This window comes from Diabrotica virgifera, chromosome 3 (genome assembly GCF_917563875.1).
Source record: "Diabrotica virgifera virgifera chromosome 3, PGI_DIABVI_V3a".
Lineage (NCBI taxonomy): Eukaryota > Metazoa > Arthropoda > Insecta > Coleoptera > Chrysomelidae > Diabrotica > Diabrotica virgifera.
This window is the reverse complement of record NC_065445.1, coordinates 152,398,900-152,421,185: the sequence shown is the minus strand read 5'-3', so window position 1 is coordinate 152,421,185 and position 22,286 is coordinate 152,398,900. Positions and strand designations below refer to the sequence as shown.

The 22,286-nt window shown below is 32.1% G+C and overlaps 2 protein-coding genes across 2 annotated transcripts in view; one reads left to right on the top strand and one right to left on the bottom strand.

The window, feature by feature from the left end:
• The window catches only part of LOC126882125 (uncharacterized), a 994,490-nt gene that overhangs the window by 178,834 nt on the left and 793,370 nt on the right, over positions 1–22,286 (top strand). The gene's annotated exons all lie outside the window — the stretch shown is intronic.
• On the bottom strand, positions 19,514–22,276 carry LOC126882126 (tigger transposable element-derived protein 4-like). The gene is made up of 2 exons (XM_050646971.1): positions 22,064–22,276; positions 19,514–21,489 (listed from the first exon to the last, which is right to left on the bottom strand). Exon 2 carries the CDS (start codon positions 21,487–21,489, stop codon positions 19,714–19,716), a length of 1,776 nt encoding a protein of 591 aa, XP_050502928.1. The 5' UTR covers positions 22,064–22,276; the 3' UTR covers positions 19,514–19,713.

The following is a 22,286-nucleotide window of genomic DNA, read 5'->3' as shown; positions in this document are numbered from 1 at the left end:
TTATTATATAGTTATAAATAAATACAACGAAATGAAAGAACATTGCATAAAAATTAGTACAAAAACTTACAACGTGAGGTTTGTTCCTTAATTTGACATTTCTACAAAACATAAAATATCTAAAAAAATCTTTATCCTAATGGTTTTCAAGTTTCAATGTTTTAATTTTTACAATTTTTAAATTAGGATAAAGATTTTTTTAGATATTTTATGTTTTGTAGAAATGTCAAATTAAGGAACAAACCTCACGTTGTAAGTTTTTGTACTAATTTTTATGCAATGTTCTTTCATTTCGTTGTATTTATTTATAACTATATAATAATTTTAGCTAATCCTGACGAAGCAAATAAATTTTGCGAAAGCTTGATTATAACACAGAGTTTCTCTTACCCTGCCCCTTAGAAATAAATGACTGCAACCTCAATAAAAAACTAAAGTCTACATATTGTCAGTCAATAATACCAAACTTCTTTATATATATATATATATATATATATATATATATATATATATATATATATATATATATATATACAGCCCGAAGTAGTGGATGTGTGAATTGTTCGTAAGGGGATTTTTCCGCATTCTCTATTTCATTTGTTTATATATATATATATATATATATATATATATATATATATATATATATATATATATATATATATATATATATAACAAGGTTTATTATTGGGGAATTTTCTTTATATATATATATACAGGGTGGTTCATCTTATTCGCCTCGGTCTCTGTACGGAAAACCACTTGATATTTTAAAAAATTTTCTTCACAGAAATATACAGGGCCTTTAATACTACAACCTAAAAATAATGTGAATTATACAGGGTGTTCCAAAAAAGAGTGGTATATGAAAGTTATATTTTTTCTTATGGAATGCCCTATATCTGATGACATTATTGAATTGACCTTAAAAAATAAGCTATACTTTCATAAGGGTTCCCTATACCTAAATACAGGGTGTTTTGATTTATTTCGATTTTTATAGAAATGTAAGGTTTTAGAAAAAAATAAATATCTACGAATCTAAGAAGCAGTAACAAATTCTTTCTTGGATCTTAATAATAGACTATTTAGCATACTTAAACAGATGCTTATTGCAACAAAAATTTTTACAGGGTGGTCAAAATATGAGATTGTTCTATTAACAAATTCAAGCTGTAATAACTTACTTATTTTAAATAGAACACCCTGTATCTTACTAGTCTATCGCGTAGAAAATTTACTTAGCTTTCAATTTGTATTAGGGTTTCCTATACCTATCTTTTTACAGGGTGGTCAAAATATTAGATTGTTCTATTAACAAATTCAAGCTGTAATAACTTACTTATTTTAAATGGAACACCCTGTATCTTACTATTCTATCGAGTAGAAAATTTACTTAGCTTTCAATTCTTATTAGGGTTTCCTATACCTATCTCCCTTCATTTTTTAAATATTTAAAGATTTCCTAATTTGTAAGCTTTAAAAATTAGAATTAAGTACCTATGTCGTGGTTATGTACAACACATCACCAACACCGGCAATATACTTAGATATCTTAGGCAAGATAGTTTCATTAATAAAATTCACATTTTTATCATTTAATCACACAGAGTGTTCTTATTTTAAATGACATACTCGATATTCTATTCTTTATAATGGAAGATATTTAAAATCTCTTCAATTCCATGTAACATTCTCAATACACATGTTATTCTGTAAATATAAATTCCAATGTTATTCTGTAAATACCCATTTTTACATATTTTTGTACAATAATCTCGTTTTCGTCAAAGTAGCCATTGCATTTAATTGTTTGTAATTGCGATTTAAAGATTCAAACAAAAAGTGGCGTTCTTAAATTTACTTAATAACCGTTGGGTTAAGATATGGAAAATACTTATACGGAATGAAATATAATTTAAATATCTTCCAGAATACGGCATCTAATATAGGGTATGCAGTTTAAAATAAACATATTATTCAATTTCAAATGTAGGCCAAAATCAACTAAAATAATACAACACTATGTGTGATTACATGATAACAATGAACATTTTATTATTAATGACAGTATCTTGTCTAAGTATATTGCCGGTGTTGGTGGTGTGTTGTACATAAACACGACATAGGTACTTATGTAATTCTAATTTTTAAAGCTTACAAATTAGGAAATCTTTAAATATTTAAAAAATGAAGGGAGATAGGTATAGGAAACCCTAATAAGAATTGAAAGCTAAGTAAACTTTCTACTCGATAGACTAGTAAGCTACAGGGTGTTCCATTTAAAATAAGTAAGTTATTACAGCTTGAATTTGTTAATAGAACAATCTAATATTTTGACCACCCTGTAAAAAGATAGGTATAGGAAACCCTAATACAAATTGAAAGCTAAGCAAATTTTCAACGCGATAGACTAGTAAGATACAGGGTGTTCCATTTAAAATAAGTAAGTTATTACAGCTTGAATTTGTTAAAAGAACAATCTCATATTTTGACCACCCTGTAAGAAATTTTGTTGCAATAAGCATCTGTTTAAGTATGCTAAATAGTCTATTATTAAGATCCAAGAAATAGTTTGTTACTGCTTCTTAGATTCGTAGATATTTATTTTTTTCTAAAACCTTACATTTTTATAAAAATCGAAATAAATCAAAACACCCTGTATTTAGGTATAGGGAACCCTTATGAAAGTATAGCTTATTTTTTAAGGTCAATTCAATAATGTCATCAGATACAGGGCATTCCATAAGAAAAAATATAACTTTGATATACCACTCTTTTTTGGAACACCCTGTATAATTCACATTATTTTTAGGTTGTAGTATTAAAGGCGCTGTATATTTCTGTGAAGAAATTTTTTTAAAATATCAAGTGGTTTTCCGTACAGAGACCGAGGCGAATAAGATGAACCACCCTGTATATATATATATATATATATATATATATATAAGATTATGATTTAATTATATTATATATTATATAATTATATATTATATATAATTTAATTATATTATACTGCTTGATATATATATATATATATATATATATATAAAGAAGTTTGGTATTATTGACTGATAATATGTAGACTTTAGTTTTTTATTGAGGTTGCAGTCATTTATTTCTAAGGGGCAGGGTAAGAGAAACTCTGTGTTATAATCAAGCTTTCGCAAAATTTATTTGCTTCGTCAGGATTAGCTAAAATTATTATATAGTTATAAATAAATACAACGAAATGAAAGAACATTGCATAAAAATTAGTACAAAAACTTACAACGTGAGGCTTGTTCCTTAATTTGACATTTCTACAAAACATAAAATATCTAAAAAAATCTTTATCCTAATGGTTTTCAAGTTCCAATGTTTTAATTTTTACAATTCATGATAAAAAATATGATTTATTAATTTAGTTCTAAATTTGACTAATGCCAGAAAGACACTTAAATAATGTCAAAAAGACACTCGTAGGTATTTGTTTATTTGATTTTAAGTTGTTAAGAACTAGATTTTTGATTATTACTTGCTTGTGCATTTTAAAATTTTAGAAGTTATAGATGTATATACATATATATATATCGAATACCAAATACCCAATAACCAAAAATATATTAAATACCAAATGAATATGTAAATGAATGAATGAATATCAAATACCCATATATATGGCATTTATAGATTTTGAAAAGGCATTCGACTCTACAGAACACTGGGCAGTGAAACAATCACTACATAATAGCAGAGTAGATTACAGGTATACAGAACTAATCTCTAATATATATAGTAAGGCCACAACTACGATCCAACTTGAAACAGAATACACATCTCATATCTATCAAAAGGGGCGTTAGATAGGGAGATACGATTTCGCCGAAACTCTTTAACCAAGCACTAGAAGACATTTTTAAGAGATTACAATGGGAAGAATATGGAATCATTATTACGGCCAATATTTAAATCACCTAAGGTACGCTGACGACATCGTCCTTATCGCTACAGATACGGGATAAATACAAATAATGATACAACAATTAGACCAAGAAGTCAGTAAAGTTGGATTAATATGAATTACAGCAAAACAAAAGTAATAACAAATCAAGAAGATGAGTTAAGAATCGTAGTTAAACAAAATCAAATAGAGGAAGTGAATGATACATATACTTGGGACAAATAATAAAATTGAATATAGACAACCAAATAGTAGAAATAAAGAGACGAACGAAGTTAGCGTGGGCTTCGTTTGGTAAGCTCAGCTTTATATTGAAGAATAAAAAATACCCTCAATATCTAAAAACGAAAATCTATGACAAATGTATCCTTCCGGTCTTTACATATGGATATCAAACATGGAAAGTTCACAAAAGCGAATATGGACAGAATTGCGAAAACACAAAGAGCAATGGAAAGACAAATGATCAACGTAAGACTGTCTGATAGAAAAAGGAATTCCTGGGTAAGAAATATCACAAAAGTTAAAGATGCTACTCGTTAAACAGTTAAACTAAAATGGAAATTCGCCGGTCATACGATTAGACAAAAAGACGAAAGATGGAATAAAATTATTGCAGAGTGGAGACCATGGACATATAAACGAAAGAGAGGGAGACCACAGATGAGATGGGTAGATGACCTAAAACACCAAGCCGGCTAAAAATGGATACACATGGCTCAGGATAGAGAAAGATGGAGGAGCGGAAGAGAGGCCTATGTCCAATGTTGGATGTCGCAAGGCTAATAGATAGATATACACACATATATACATACATATACTTATATACGTATATACACGCATATATACATACATACATACACATATATATTTGTTAATTATTGTTTTCTTAACAAATTAAAGTGGTGTTAAATTTGAAAATTTAATTTAATTTTTGAAATTTTGTCAGGGAATTTATTATTTTTGAATTAAAATATCAGTTATCGAAAGATAGAATATAATTATAGATGTTACTCAGTTTATTTATGTCAGTTTTTTTATTCACACATTGATATTTATTTATGCACACCATTTCTAGAAATTCTCTTTTATTTAAATTATTTTCGTGTTTTAGTATCATTGTTTCATTGAATTTGAATGTATGTTTTTTATTTATTGCATGATCTACTAATGCACATGTGTTTTTGTTATTTCTAAGATCGCTTTTATGTGACGTTAGTCTACCTATTAAATTCCTGGATGTGTGTCCGATGTATGACTTATCGTAATTTTCGCATGGTATTTTGTATACTACATTTGAGTTTTCCATAATACCAATAGGTGTTTTAGTTTTTGTATATAGTGTTCCCAATGTTTTTACATTTTTAGTTGCGATTTTAATTTGTGAGTGGTTAGCAAATACTTTAGTTAATTTAGGTGTTAATATTGGTATATAAGGTAGTGATGTATAAGTAAATTGGGATTGTAAAATTTGGTTATCTGGTTCTGTTGTTATATGCGTATCAGTCATTCTATTATTAGGGATATTAAATAAAAATTTGTTTATTAGTTTAATTGGGTAAGAATTCTCCAATAAAATGTCTTTTAGTTCCAGTAATCCTTTGTTGATGTATTTCTTTCATTTCGTTGTATTTATTTATAACTATATAATAATTTTAGCTAATCCTGACGAAGCAAATAAATTTTGCGAAAGCTTGATTATAACACAGAGTTTCTCTTACCCTGCCCCTTAGAAATAAATGACTGCAACCTCAATAAAAAACTAAAGTCTATATATATATATATATATATATATATATATATATATATATATCATCATCATCCAACCAATTTACGTCCACTGCTGGACATAGGTCTCCCCCAATTGTTTCCACACTTCACGGTTTTGTGCTGATTTTTGCCAGTTTTTACTAATCCGCCTGATATCATCTGTCCATCGTGTAGGCGGCCTTCCTCTACTTCGTTTATCTTCTCTTGGTCTCCACTCCATCAGCCTTCGTGCCCATCTTGAATCTTTCAGCCTGGCGACGTGTTCTGCCCAGTTCCATTTGAGCCTGGTGATACGTTCTACAACATCTGCGATACCGGTTGTTTGTCTGAGATCTTCATTTCTTATTTTATCCCGTAGAGTTACGTCCAGCATGGATCTTTCCATGCGCCTTTGAGCAACCCGCATTTTCGACGCTGTTGCCTTGGTTAGAGTCAGTGTCTCTGCTCCATATGTCATTACCGGTAGCACACATTGGTCAAACACTTGTCTTTTTAAACCGATCGGTATACATATATATATATATATATATATATATATATATATATATATATATATATATATATATATATAAACAAAAGATGTAAATCTTTGAAACACACTCAGTGATCAAAAGATCTAAGTTATTGGTTTACCGACCAAACGTAACTAAATCAAACAAATGAAATAGAGAATGTGGAAAAATCCCCTTACGAACAATTCACACATCCACCATTTCAGGTTGGGAAAAATTTCTTGAATAGAATCAAAGATCCAAACACCTGTTCTTAGAAATGTGTTTCGCCCTCTTCAACCTCTCTGGGCTTATCAATAAAGATGAGAGGTTGAATATCTTTAGACACATTCCATCAAAAAACAACATTCGAGACCCAGACATAGCAGGAGCGTATATCTACGCCGCATAATCTGACCATGACAGCCTCACGTTTTAATTCCCTAATTACTATAAGTAAAATATATGTTTGAAAAACAAAAAAACAAAAGATGTAAATCTTTGAAACACACTCAGGAATTAAAACGTGAGGCTGTCATGGTCAGATTATGCGGCGTAGATATACGCTCCTGCTATGTCTGGGTCTCGAATGTTGTTTTTTGATGGAATGTGTCAAAAGATATTCAACCTCTCATCTTTATTGATAAGCCCAGAGAGGTTGAAGAGGGCGAAACACATTTCTAAGAACAGGTGTTTGGATCTTTGATTCTATTCAAGAAATTTTTCCCAACCTGAAATGGTGGATGTGTGAATTGTTCGTAAGGGGATTTTTCCACATTCTCTATTTCATTTGTTTGATATATATATATATATATATATATATATATATATATATATATATGGGTGTGGCAACACGGCAGTCAAAACGAAAACAAATATTGTATTTACCGTCTGCAATAAACTCAATTTTTGAGAGTTGTAACGGGAAATAAGTTATTAAAAGTATCCAGTGAACAATATAAGACATTAAGTTAAGGTTAGTGATAATTAAAAACATTAAAATCGGTGAAATAACATCAAAATAGAATCAAGGACATACAAAAAGTAAGATCGCTAAAATTGTTAAGCCTGTTTAACAACAAAACGTAGACACGAAACTCTGGCCGATGAAATTGCGACGTTGCGGTTGTGAGTAGATTTTCCAGGTAACCACAGAAAATAACAACCGATAATAAATATACAAAATAAATACGGTAAACGCTGTCTTCTCTGCACTTTTGAGGTGGAAGACAGTTTGGCGCCGGAAAATGGAAAGGTATCTGGAAACTTTAGACAGTGATGACACACAGTCAGAAGGAGGGTCAAAAAGGAAGGACAGATATATGGATAACGAGGAAGATGATATTTTTAGAAAGAGCAAAAAGTTCTCGAGAACACCAACAAAAAATCAAGAGAAAAGAAATGAAGAAACAAAAATTGATCAATTATTAATAATGATGAGCCACCTCACCGATGACATTAAGGAAATAAAAAGAAATCAAAAAGAAAGCAAGGAAGCAATAGAAAAGCTCATTATAGAAAACAGAGCGCTGAGAAAAGAAAATGCGGAACTAAAACAAGAGAATATAGAAATCAAGGAGGAACTCAGAGAAATAACAAACCACATGGAAGTTATGGAAAAACACCGACGAATAAATAACGTAGTCATGAACGGTCTAAGGATAGACACATATGAACAAGCAGGGTTAAAAGAAACAACTAACAATTTCATCAAACAACACTTAGGAGTAGAGGTTAAAATAAGGAATGCTCACAAGCTAGGAGAAAAAACATGCCTCATTGAATTAGAAAACCAGGAAGAAAAAAGAAAAATAATGGAAAAAAAGTATAAGTTAAAAGAAATAAGAGGGCTGAAGGTATATATTAACGAAGATGCAACCATAAGAGAACGAGAAATACAGAAAACAATTAGAAACATTGCTCAGGAAGAAAGAAACAAAGGAAATGAAGTCAAGATTGGAGTAAAAAAAATATGGGTAAACAACAACGAATGGAAGTGGAACGACAAAGAAGGAAAAATGATCAAAACAACATCAAAAATCTAGCAGACAATTGTACCATGGGAATAACGATGACGACACAAGTACAGAAAAAGGATAACGATAATTCAAAAAAAGGACAAAAGAGAAAAAAAATGAAAACCGGACAAAAACACAAGAGAACATGTCGAAAAGAACACTTACTTTTAGGAATATGGAATGTAAGAGGCACATATAGAGAAGGTAAACTTAAACATCTAGCGAGAGAAATCGAAAAGTTCCAATTTGACATAGTAGCCTTGCAGGAGACGAAACAGCTGGGAAATGATATATTAGAAATAGAAGATACAGTGTTTTTTAATAGCGGCGGAAAGAATAGAACACTAGGCACAGGTTTTATGCTACGAAAAGAACTAAAGGAAGCAATAGTAGAATTCAAACCAATATCAGATCGAATATGTAGTATCAGGATCAAGGGAAAATACCAAAAAATCACTCTCATAAATATTCACGCACCATCTGAAGAAAAAGATAATGATGTCAAAGAATCTTTTTACAGTGAACTAAATAGAACAATCGAAAGTATACCCAGATACGATATGAAAATTATTTTAGGCGACGCAAATGCCAAAATAGGGAAGGAAGAAGTATTTAGACCGACAATAGGAAAACATAGTAAACACAATGAAACTAATGAAAACGGACAGTTCCTCATAGATTTTGCAAGAGAAAAAAATATGATCATAATGAGCACATATTTCGAAAGAAAAGAAATACACAAGGAAACATGGATATCGCCAGATAGAAAGACCAAAAACCAAATAGATCACGTGCTGATCGAAAAAGAAGAGCAGCAATGTATAAAGAAGATTAGAACATACAGAGGACCAGATGCCGACTCCGACCATTACATGGTGGGTATCCAAATGAAGCAACTGATACCTGAAAACAAAAACAAAATAAAAGAAAAGAAATGTATAAATAAACCAATTCGGTTTGCAACAAAAAAAGAGCAAGAAACATACAGAGAAACAATGGAAAGGGAACTAAAAAAGATACAAATAGAAGAACAAACGGAGAACAACTGGGAAATCATAAAGCAAGTAATGAACAAAGCAGCAAAAGAATGTAATAAACAAGAGATTAAAAAGAGGAAGGAGTGGTTCGACATAGAGTGCCAAAAAGAAATAGAACTAAGACAATCATTAAGGATGGAAATGATCAAGAAAGAAACAACAGAGACGCATGATAGATATATAGAACAAAGACAAAAAGTAAAGAGGTTGTTGAGAGAAAAGAAGAGAAAACACTTAGATAACAAGCTAAAAGAAATAGAAGAGAACTACAGAAATAAAGAAATAAAAAACCTGTATCAAGGTGCCAGAAACGAGAAAAGAGGATACCAGCAAAAACCCATATTCGTTAAAAACAAAGCTGGCGATAGCCAGGATAATATAAGCGGCGAAGCAGAAATAGTAGAGAGATGGAAAGAGTATTTTGACGAATTACTTAATGGCAAGAATAAGCCAAACCAAAATGAATCCATAGAAGCAGAGACAGAAAATGAACAGTTAGAAGACATAGAAGATAATCCACCGAGCAAAGAACAAATCGAGGAAATAATTAGAAATCTTAAAAACAACAAATGCCCTGGAAGCGATAACATAACAGCAGAGATGATGAAATATGGTGGAAAATTGCTGAATGATTGGATACACAAAATCATAAAAGATATATGGTTAAAAGAACGAATACCAGAGGAGTGGAAGGAAGCAATTATCTGCCCATTACATAAAAAAGGCGACAAAACAGAATGCAGTAATTACAGAGGAATAGCTTTATTAAATACCGTATACAAAATCCTAGGAAAATCAATAAAAGACAAACTTGAAAAAGAAGCTGAAAATATAATAGGCGAATATCAGTGCGGATTTAGAAGAGGGAGAAGCACAACGGACCAAGTATTCGTAATCAGAGAATTATAAGCAGAAAGCTATGAACACAACCTACCAACGATAGCACTATTCATCGACTTCCAACAAGCATACGATAGAATAAAGAGGAAGAAATTAAAAGAGGCGCTTGAGGAATTGGGAGTTAGCAGAAAGCTACGTAACATGATACATCTCACTCTGAAGAATACAGAAAACAGAGTCAAAATAAACAATCAATCATCAGAAAAATTTATAGTAAACGAAGGATTAAGACAGGGCGATCCTCTGTCATCTTTACTCTTCAACTTATGCCTAGAAAAAATAATGCGAGAAGCAAAAATCAATAGAGAAGGACTCATATATCAAAGAAGACACCAAGTTTTGGCGTTTGCGGATGATGTGGTGTTACTGGCAAGAGGAAAAAAAGAGCTACAGGAGATGGTACAGAGAATAGTAAAAGCAGCGAAGAAAATGGGACTATATATAAATTCAACTAAAACAAAATGTATGGAGTGGACAGATGGTCAGTTTAGGAATGGTCAAAAGTTTAAAGTAGAAGTAGAAGAAGGAACATCATACGAATTCGAAATGGTAGAAAGATTTACATACCTAGGGGCAATAATATCACGTAAACCTATCATTAAAGAAGAAATACAAGCTAGAATAATGGCAGGCAATAGAAGTGTACATGCGCTTAATGTAATGTTGAAAAGCAAGTTTCTATCAAGAAGGGCAAAAGTACAGCTATACAAAACAACTATACAGCCAATAGTAACATACTGCAGTGAGACATGGACAATGACAAAAAATGAACAAAATTTACTGGAGATCTGGGAAAGGAAAATACTAAGGAAGACATATGGAGAAAAAATAAGGGACGGTTTATGGATAAGAAGATCAAATGATGAGTTAAAGCAAATATACAACCAACCTAATATAATAGGAGTGATAAAGGCTCAGAGACTTAGATGGCGAGGTCACATTGAAAGGATGCCAAACACGAGGACTCCAAAAAAGGTACTAAACTACACTATAACTTCAAGAAAGAGAAGAGGAAGGCCGAAAAATAGATGGAAGCAAGACGTCGAAAAAGATTTGGAAAGAATGGGGCTAGAGGGCCAAAAAAGAAAAATGAGTGACAGGAAGGAATGAAGGAATGGAGGAAAATCACATATCAAGCCAGAGAAGAGCTCAGCACATAAAGAAACGTGAAAATGAAGAAAGAAAAAAACAAACTTTTCAAGCCATGGGCCTCTAAGGCCTTTAGTGCTATTGTATATATATATATATATATATATATATATATATATATATATATATATATATATATATAAAATGATGTTGGATAATCGAGTACAAATATAAAAATAAATAAGCAAAATCATTGGCTAATACTCGTAAAGTGAATGCGAATTTAGTTGGAAATATATAAAATGATGAAAGGTCATCATTCCATACATTTCTGTGCAACTATATACACCGGTGTTTCGGCCTATTTGGGCTTCGTCAGTATAGTGTAGCAAGTTAAAAAAGTTGTTTGTTAACTTGTAAAAGGATTACTACAGGAGCAAGGTTACCAATTTTGGTCAGGTTGTTAGAAGACCCGCAGTCGCAAGGCTACAACTAACATTGCCAAGGAGGTAAAGCTACCTGAGGAAATGAAAAGCCATAACATTATTAAATAAAATGATGTTGGATAATCGAGTACAAATATAAAAATAAATAAGCAAAATCATTGGCTAATACTCGTAAAGTGAATGCGAATTTAGTTGGAAATATATAAAATGATGAAAGGTCATCATTCCATACATTTCTGTGCAACTACATACACCGGTGTTTCGGCCTATTTGGGCTTCGTCAGTATAGTGTAGCAAGTTAAAAAAGTTGTTTGTTAACTTGTAAAAGGATTACTACAGGAGCAAGGTTACCAATTTTGGTCAGGTTGTTAGAAGACCCGCAGTCGCAAGGCTACAACTAACATTGCCAAGGAGGTAAAGCTACCTGAGGAAATGAAAAGCCATAACATTATTAAATAAAATGATGTTGGATAATCGAGTACAAATATAAAAATAAATAAGCAAAATCATTGGCTAATACTCGTAAAGTGAATGCGAATTTAGTTGGAAATATATAAAATGATGAAAGGTCATCATTCATCAAAATGCTTTTCATTTCCTCAGGTAGCTTTACCTCCTTGGCAATGTTAGTTGTAGCCTTGCGACTGCGGGTCTTCTAACAACCTGACCAAAATTGGTAACCTTGCTCCTGTAGTAATCCTTTTACAAGTTAACAAACAACTTTTTTAACTTGCTACACTATACTGACGAAGCCCAAATAGGCCGAAACACCGGTGTATATAGTTGCACAGAAATGTATGGAATGATGACCTTTCATCATTTTATATATTTCCAACTAAATTCGCATTCACTTTACGAGTATTAGCCAATGATTTTGCTTATTTATTTTTATATTTGTACTCGATTATCCAACATCATTTTATTTAATAATGTTATGGCTTTTCATTTCCTCAGGTAGCTTTACCTCCTTGGCAATGTTAGTTGTAGCCTTGCGACTGCGGGTCTTCTAACAACCTGACCAAAATTGGTAACCTTGCTCCTGTAGTAATCCTTTTACAAGTTAACAAACAACTTTTTTAACTTGCTACACTATACTGACGAAGCCCAAATAGGCCGAAACACCGGTGTATATAGTTGCACAGAAATGTATGGAATGATGACCTTTCATCATTTTATATATTTCCAACTAAATTCGCATTCACTTTACGAGTATTAGCCAATGATTTTGCTTATTTATTTTTATATTTGTACTCGATTATCCAACATCATTTTATTTAATAATGTTATGGCTTTTCATTTCCTCAGGTAGCTTTACCTCCTTGGCAATGTTAGTTGTAGCCTTGCGACTGCGGGTCTTCTAACAACCTGACCAAAATTGGTAACCTTGCTCCTGTAGTAATCCTTTTACAAGTTAACAAACAACTTTTTTAACTTGCTACACTATACTGACGAAGCCCAAATAGGCCGAAACACCGGTGTATATAGTTGCACAGAAATGTATGGAATGATGACCTTCCATCATTTTATATATTTCCAACTAAATTCGCATTCACTTTACGAGTATTAGCCAATGAGTTTGCTTATTTATATATATATATATATATATATATATATATATATATATATATATATATATATATATATATATATATATATATATATATATATATATGTTCGGAAAGGTTCCGCGGTTAATACAATGAAACTTAAAGCTAAAATCAATATCAACAAAAGAATTAATATTAAAATTAAACTCACCAGGCTTCCGGGTTGAACCGCGTCGTTGGTTTCTAGGCCGAGCTTTCGACGTCCTCTCTGACGTCATCTTCAGGGCTTCCGGGGTCTCAGTCTCCTGAGGCTCCAGACACTACACTCACTACTCACTACTTCACTACTCACTGCAATACTGTTGTTGCTGACACTGGGGCGGTCATTTATACCGTGGACTGGTGTGACTGACGTGGCTGTCGATGACGTGGCGGAGTGGGAATTAGCGCGAAGACGATTTGGAGAGGCGCGAAGATTTTTGACGGCGGGAATTGTATTTGTAGATGGAGCGGACGATGTTTTCTTTAGGAGGGGTCTCCAAGTCGAAGGTAAACGGATGCCGTCATCTCTTTTATTGAGACAATTTGGCCGTTTTTCGATTTCTATGGCTTCTCGGATAATCCTTTGTTTATAGAAGCGGATGGGGGCTATGGTTCTGGAGTGTTCAAAGTCAATTTTGTGACCTGTATGAAGATGGTGTTGGCCTAGGGCTGAAACTGAATCGGAATTGCGAACAGATATGGAATGTTCATAAATCCTATTTTGAATTCTACGATTGGTTTGTCCTATGTAAGATCGGGGGCAGTCTGCACAAGGAATTTCATAAACTCCGTGTTGTTCATTTGGAATGTTGTCTTTGACGGATCGGACAAGAGATGAAAGTTTTTTACCCCCCAACAAAAACTTTCATGTCTTGTCCGATCCGTCAAAGACAACATTCCAAATGAACAACACGGAGTTTATGAAATTCCTTGTGCAGACTGCCCCCGATCTTACATAGGACAAACCAATCGTAGAATTCAAAATAGGATTTATGAACATTCCATATCTGTTCGCAATTCCGATTCAGTTTCAGCCCTAGGCCAACGCCATCTTCATACAGGTCACAAAATTGACTTTGAACACTCCAGAACCATAGCCCCCATCCGCTTCTATAAACAAAGGATTATCCGAGAAGCCATAGAAATCGAAAAACATCCAAATTGTCTCAATAAAAGAGATGACGGCATCCGTTTACCTTCGACTTGGAGACCCCTCCTAAAGAAAACATCGTCCGCTCCATCTACAAATACAATTCCCGCCGTCAAAAATCTTCGCGCCTCTCCAAATCGTCTTCGCGCTAATTCCCACTCCGCCACGTCATCGACAGCCACGTCAGTCACACCAGTCCACGGTATAAATGACCGCCCCAGCGTCAGCAACAACAGTATTGCAGTGAGTAGTGAAGTAGTGAGTAGTGAGTGTAGTGTCTGGAGCCTCAGGAGACTGAGACCCCGGAAGCCCTGAAGATGACGTCAGAGAGGACGTCGAAAGCTCGGCCTAGAAACCAACGACGCGGTTCAACCCGGAAGCCTGGTGAGTTTAATTTTAATATTAATTCTTTTGTTGATATTGATTTTAGCTTTAAGTTTCATATATATATATATATATATATATATAACAAGGTTTATTATTGGGGAATTTTCTTTATATATATGTATATATATATATATATATATATATATATATATATATATATATATATATATATATATATATATATATATATATATATATATATATCATCATCATCCAACCAATTTACGTCCACTGCTGGACATAGGTCTCCCCCAATTGTTTCCACACTTCACGGTTTTGTGCTGATTTTTGCCAGTTTTTACTAATCCGCCTGATATCATCTGTCCATCGCGTAGGCGGCCTTCCTCTACTTCGTTTATCTTCTCTTGGTCTCCACTCCATCAGCCTTCGTGCCCATCTTGAATCTTTCAGCCTGGCGACGTGTCCTGCCCAGTTCCATTTGAGCCTGGTGATACGTTCTACAACATCTGCGATACCGGTTGTTTGTCTGAGATCTTCATTTCTTATTTTATCCCGTAGAGTTACGTCCAGCATGGATCTTTCCATGCGCCTTTGAGCAACCCGCATTTTCGACGCTGTTGCCTTGGTTAGAGTCAGTGTCTCTGCTCCATATGTCATTACCGGTAGCACACATTGGTCAAACACTTGTCTTTTTAAACCGATCGGTATACATATATATATATATATATATATATATATATATATATATATATATATATATATATATATATATATAAAAACATAAGATGTAGATCTTTGAAACACACTCAGTGAACCAAAGATCCAAGGTTATTGGTTTAACGACCACTCGTACGAAATCAAATAGATGAAATAGAGAATGTGGAAAAATCCCCTTACGAACAATTCACACATCCACCATTTCGGGCTGGGAAAAATTTTTCGAAAAGAACGAGTGGTCGTTAAACCAATAACCTTGGATCTTTGGTTCACTGAGTGTGTTTCAAAGATCTACATCTTATGTTTTTAAACATATATTTTACTTACTTTAAGTAATTAGGGAATTAAAACTTGAGACTGTCATTGTCGGATTTGCCGTAGACTTACGCACCTTCTATGTCTAGGTCTCGAATGTTGTTTTTTGATTAGAATGTGTCTAAAGATATTCAACCTCTTGTCTTTACCGACGAGCCCAGAGAGGTTGAAGAGGGCGAAACACATTTCTAAGAACTGGTGTTTGGATCTTTGATTCTATTCGAAAAATTTTTCCCAGCCCGAAATGGTGGATGTGTGAATTGTTCGTAAGGGGATTTTTCCACATTCTCTATTTCATCTATTTATATATATATATATATATATATATATATATATATATATATATATATATATATATATATAATATATATATGTATACGTATATATATATATATATATATATATATATATATATATATATATATATATATATATATATAATATATATATGTATACGTATACCGAATATACCGAATTGCCGTTATTCAAACATTACTATTTAACACAGTACGGTCGATAATATTTGTACAAATATATATATATATATATATATATATATATATATATATATATATATATACAGTTTTTGGTTATTGGGTTATGCAGCAATTGATAAGTGTACTCTTTTAAGTCTTTATTCCGAGCTTTCGTTCATGATTATGAACATCGTCAGGGTGCTACAATTATATTATATATGTGAGACAATATGAAAATATGTATATAAAATTATATGTACTTACAACTTATTGAGGATATTTCAAATAGGTGGTCATTAAAATGAGATTTGTACTTATTAAAATGGTCATGTAATGTCTTGATATAACAAAATTATTCAAATAAAGGTTTATAATTTAGTTCAACTTCAAAATCGACGAAATATAAAATGACACTTGGACATTCATGACATGGAGTTATTTGAAATATCTAACAAAAAATTTTTTTTTATTTTTTTTAAATATGATCAATTTAGTAAACGACCAATAAGGGTCAATGATAAGTATGAAAGTATTTTTTAAATTTTATAAATTACTGTTGAAATTATAAATTAAGGTAAAATTTAAAAATGAGTAAGATTTATTGATCAAGGTTAATTAAAAGTTTTAAATTATTTATACAAAAGTAATTTATAAAGTTGTTAACAAAAATTAATTTTTACAAAAGTAATTTATAATGTTGTTTACAAATCAGAGTATCTAGAAGAGAAGTTAGGAGATAACTCACGATTATCTAAAAATAGTAGATAAGAAAACATTTCATTTAGGTGGCCTATATCAGTACGATGATTCATTTGCAAATATAATATAAAATATAAAATAAAAATAAGATACTCTGATTTGTAAACAACATTATAAATTACTTTTGTAAAAATTAATTTTTGTTAACAACTTTATAAATTACTTTTGTATAAATAATTTAAAACTTTTAATTAACCTTGATCAATAAATCTTACTCATTTTTAAATTTTACCTTAATTTATAATTTCAACAGTAATTTATAAAATTTAAAAAATACTTTCATACTTATCATTGACCCTTATTGGTCGTTTACTAAATTGATCATATTTAAAAAAAAATAAAAAAAAAATTTTTGTTAGATATTTCAAATAACTCCATGTCATGAATGTCCAAGTGTCATTTTATATTTCGTCGATTTTGAAGTTGAACTAAATTATAAACCTTTATTTGAATAATTTTGTTATATCAAGACATTACATGACCATTTTAATAAGTACAAATCTCATTTTAATGACCACCTATTTGAAATATCCTCAATAAGTTGTAAGTACATATAATTTTATATACATATTTTCATATTGTCTCACATATATAATATAATTGTAGCACCCTGACGATGTTCATAATCATGAACGAAAGCTCGGAATAAAGACTTAAAAGAGTACACTTATCAATTGCTGCATAACCCAATAACCAAAAACTGTACATTTACTGTCAGCAAAGACTCATTGTCTTCTTATATATATATATATATATATATATATATATATATATATATATATATATATATATATATATATATATATATATATATATATATATAAATTTCACAAATTTTTTGGGTATTGAAGTCAAATTAGCACTATACAACAAAAAGCAAACAAGATGGTTTCCGAGCTTGTTAATGACAAATTAATTGAGCCAAATACAGGCAAATCATTGAAGATTTATAATGCGACAGCTCCTAGATTTTATGCACTACCAAAAATTCACAAACCAACTCTCAGTATGAGACCAATTGTCTCTTTAATTGGAGGTCCAAATGGACCGATTTCACAACATTTAACTGACGTGTTAACTTTAGCATACAACACCAACAATAATTTTTATATAAAAGATTCTTTTACATTTAGTGAATTTATAAATGATTTTAAGCTCCCCAATGACTATGTACTAGTTAGTTTTGACGTTGTTTTCTTATTTACTAACCTACCTTTGAATACAATCCTTCAAAGTATTTCTTGTCATTGGAATGAGATTAATTTACATACTTCACTCACTTTATCAATGTTTAAGAAATGTATTGATTTTGTCTTTGACTCTAACATATTTATTTTTAATGATCAATACTATAAGCAGATATTTGGCACTCCAATGGGATCTTGTATATCACCAATTCTATGCAATTTCGTATTAGATGATTTGGTATCATACTGTCTTGATAAATTAGAATATTACGTTCCTTTTGTTAAGAGATATGTGGATGATCTAATATTAGCACTTCCTAATAATAAAATCAATTATACTCTACAACTTTTTAACAGTTATAATGAACATCTGCAATTCACTTGCGAGGAAGAGGTAGACAACACCCTACGTTTCCTTGACATGTTAATATTGAGATGCGATAACGATGTTCTCAAAACTAAATGGTACAGAAAACCTATGTGTAGCAATCGTTACATAAGCTATTATTCTTGCCATCCGACCAAAATGAAGTATAATTTAATAACAGCATTAAAAAATCGTGTTAATAGACTTTCCCATCCGCAGTTTGTCCAAGAAGATCTTTTAAAATTACGTAACATCCTAGTTGAAAATTCATACCCATTGAAATTAGTAAACTACTTCTTATTTAACACTCCTTCTTTGCATATTTCGAATACAGTTGATCCCTTATCTGTTGCTCAAGCTAATACTGATAACACTATAAATAATCCCATAAAAACTCTTTATTACTCTTTTCCATTTATACCTAATCTTACTCCAAAATTAAAAGGGATTTTTAACGAATTTAAAGGAGTAAAAATGGCAACTAAAAACATAAAAACTCTGTATTCACTATACACTAAAACTAAACAACAATTTAACACTCTAGAAAGATGCAATGTTATCTACTCCATATCTTGTACAAACTGCGATTTAGTTTATATTGGTGAAACTGGTAGAAATCTTTCTGGTCGCATCATATCTCACAAAAGTGATTGTAAAATTCTCAAACCATCATGTGCCTTGGCAGAGCATGTTATTCAGAATGGCCACACTATGAATTTTCAAGATCCAAAAATATTAGACATGGAAAACAACAAACATAAACGTACTTTTCTTGAAATGGTTTATATCAGCAAGGGTTTGAACACAATGAACAAAAAATCTGAAATGGACAATCTTAGCAAAATTTATAATTACATTCTTTCTTTTGAAAAATAATCATAGGTAGGGTAAGGTGGGGTAATGGCGTACACTTAAAGATAATTAGAATTTATTTTATTATTAGACGACATTAAAATTTTAAACCTAAGCAAAAATGAAGAACACATGTTAGTCTACAAATTTTGATTAAAAAAACTTTTTAAAATTACAATACAAAATTAAAAATATACATATAAAAAAAGTTGTCACTGTCCGGTATTACCCTCTATGTTGGGGTAATGACGGACACCTTTTACAAACAAAAGTCGCAAATAAATTTTTTGTCTTTTGGAGAGTTAGAACATGCCTTGTGTGCCCAATGACCACAATACACACATCTTAGCCAAAGTTCACTGTTCTTGCCAAATTCTCCACACAAAATGCAAATGTCTTCGGTAATGTTCTTGTCCCTAACATCGTCATCATCCTCTATCTCACTTTCTCCTTCTTCACATATTTTATAGTTTAAGGCAATTTTTGTTCGCTTTGATTTTTGTCTTAATGTAGACCCCTCCTGTGTCACAAATACATTTCTTTTAGCCTTATCTGATTTAATTGTTGTCTTTTTATTTTTCTTCTCTTCTTTTTTTTCTAGCTCTTGTTTTAGCGGTGTTGACGTAAATACAATAGAGTGTTGCTTGTTTGCCTTATTTTGTCTCTTTACAACATTTTCGTGAGAACAAGATGGTAGAGGAATTATCTCGGCAAAGGAAACATTTTTTAATTCTGTCTCATTCACACTACTATTTTTTTCAGGGGTAGTCTCATTTGTTTTGAGTAGTTTTTCTGCTTGGGTAGGTTCTTGAAGTGCATCAGAAACAGTGGATTGAAGGGTTTCTGCAGGAGCAAAATCTTCATCTGTGAATACGTCAGGGTTGTAGGGGAAAATACCTGTCTCTTTAAATCCCTTGATAGCCTTTTCCGGGGTTGCCACTCTACTAAATGCTAAATTAAATAATTCAGCAATCTCACTAGGCGTGATTTTCTCCCCTGGATGGCTGGTCAAATATTTGGAACATCCAGAGTTGAATGCGGTCTTTAGAGGAAAGTAAAAGCTCACATCGAGTGGCTGAAGGCGATGTGATGAATGTGGAGGGATTGTCAGAACAGCAATACCGTTATCTCTACAAAAATTATATGCTTGTAACGTGCAGTGAGTGCTATGATTGTCCATGATTAAAAGAACTGGATCTTCTTTGGATGCTTTTACAAATGCTTGAAAATGTTGTAACCAAGTAAGAAATATGTCCTCTGTAATCCACCCATTTTTTGAGCATGTGTAAAGGGCACCTGGGGGACCGTTTCGTTGAAGATGGGACGCCATTCTTTGGCGTGCAAATATAAACATGGGAGGTATATAGGTTCCTGTAGCGTTGACGGCACACATCGCTGTGGTTGTTTTCCCCCTTTCCCAGCTTGTAACAAATCCAACACGCTTCTGACCTTTTTCTGCATATATTTTTGGTGGGCGTTGTACAGTAGTGACCCCAGTTTCATCGCAATTATAAATTTTATTGGGTGAAAATGCATATTTTTCCATAAGTCTGGATAAATTGTTAAAAAAAATGGTAACTTCATTGCGACTAAAAGCTGTAATTCTGTTAATGCTGGTTGCTTCTGGTTTCCTTAACGTAATATTGTGACGAGATATGAAGCCCCTTTCCCAGTCTTTACCAGCCATTTTTCTTTCTTGATTAAAGGGGACTCGGATGTTGTTTGATTGTGCAAATCCAAAAGCACATCTTCGTACTTCCTGGGGAGTTATTCCATAAAAAACTTTTGCCAGCTTCTTAATTTGAACAGCAAGTGCATTTTCGGCTTCAACTGAAAAAACTGGCTTTCGGCCCAAGGAAGGTCCAGAAGGGGCAGTGCCATTTTTAAGTCGTTCGTGTAACCTAGATTTTGGAATTGAAAATTTTATTGCAGCTTTTCTTAACGACATACCATTCTGTATAGCACGGAGTGCTCCTTGCAACTCCTCCTCTCTCCACGAAGCTTTTTCGGTGACTCTTTTATAATTCCGCGGCATCTGTAAATTAAAATAACAGTGTTTACTGTTTTGTATCCAATAATAAATATTATGATGGAATCGCAGAAACTGGATATAAATACTGTAGGTATGTTTGTTGAGTTATTTTTATTGCCAATGTTTTGATCACGAACGGGATCTTCTTCAGGTCTACAAAGAATTAATATGTAAATGTCACATACATGTCATAAACTATATTAGATTTTGTTTTAATTGTAATGGGAAACAAAAACTACAAAAATTTATAAAAAATGTTGACAAATAATTATAAATGTAGGTAATTATGAATTATTACCTATTAACTATATTTATATCCACCAATATTCCATCATAATAAAACAACAGCAGGTATTTGCATGTACCTGTCTCCCAATACAATAAATAGTTCAAACCGGAGCTGGGGACACTGTGTCCGGCATTACCCCTAAACGACATATTTATGCATATGTTCGGTAGTAATTATTAGAGGAAGTAATGAATAAAACTACTTAAAGATACGTAAAATACACTGCGTAAGCTTTGACTTTGCACGTAATCTCATCAATTTCTTATAATAGAAATGGTCAATACTCACCTTTAAAATCAGTTAATTCATATAATCACACACTAAATTTTGTAATTTTTGTGATAACTCTCTTTGCAAGCACGTGGCAGCGACTAAACTGAGAACTGAGATTCAGATGTCTAACGGTCAGCCTGTGATGAGCGCGAAATTCAATAATATGCCGATACGTGCACAAACAACGCAGTCCGGTATTACCCCGCTGTCCGGTATTACCCCACCTTACCCTACCTGT

Bases quoted from the DNA above. Each gene is read 5' to 3' on its own strand.
- LOC126882126 (XM_050646971.1), bottom strand. From the start codon at position 21,489: ATGCCGCGGAATTATAAAAGAGTCACCGAAAAAGCTTCGTGGAGAGAG.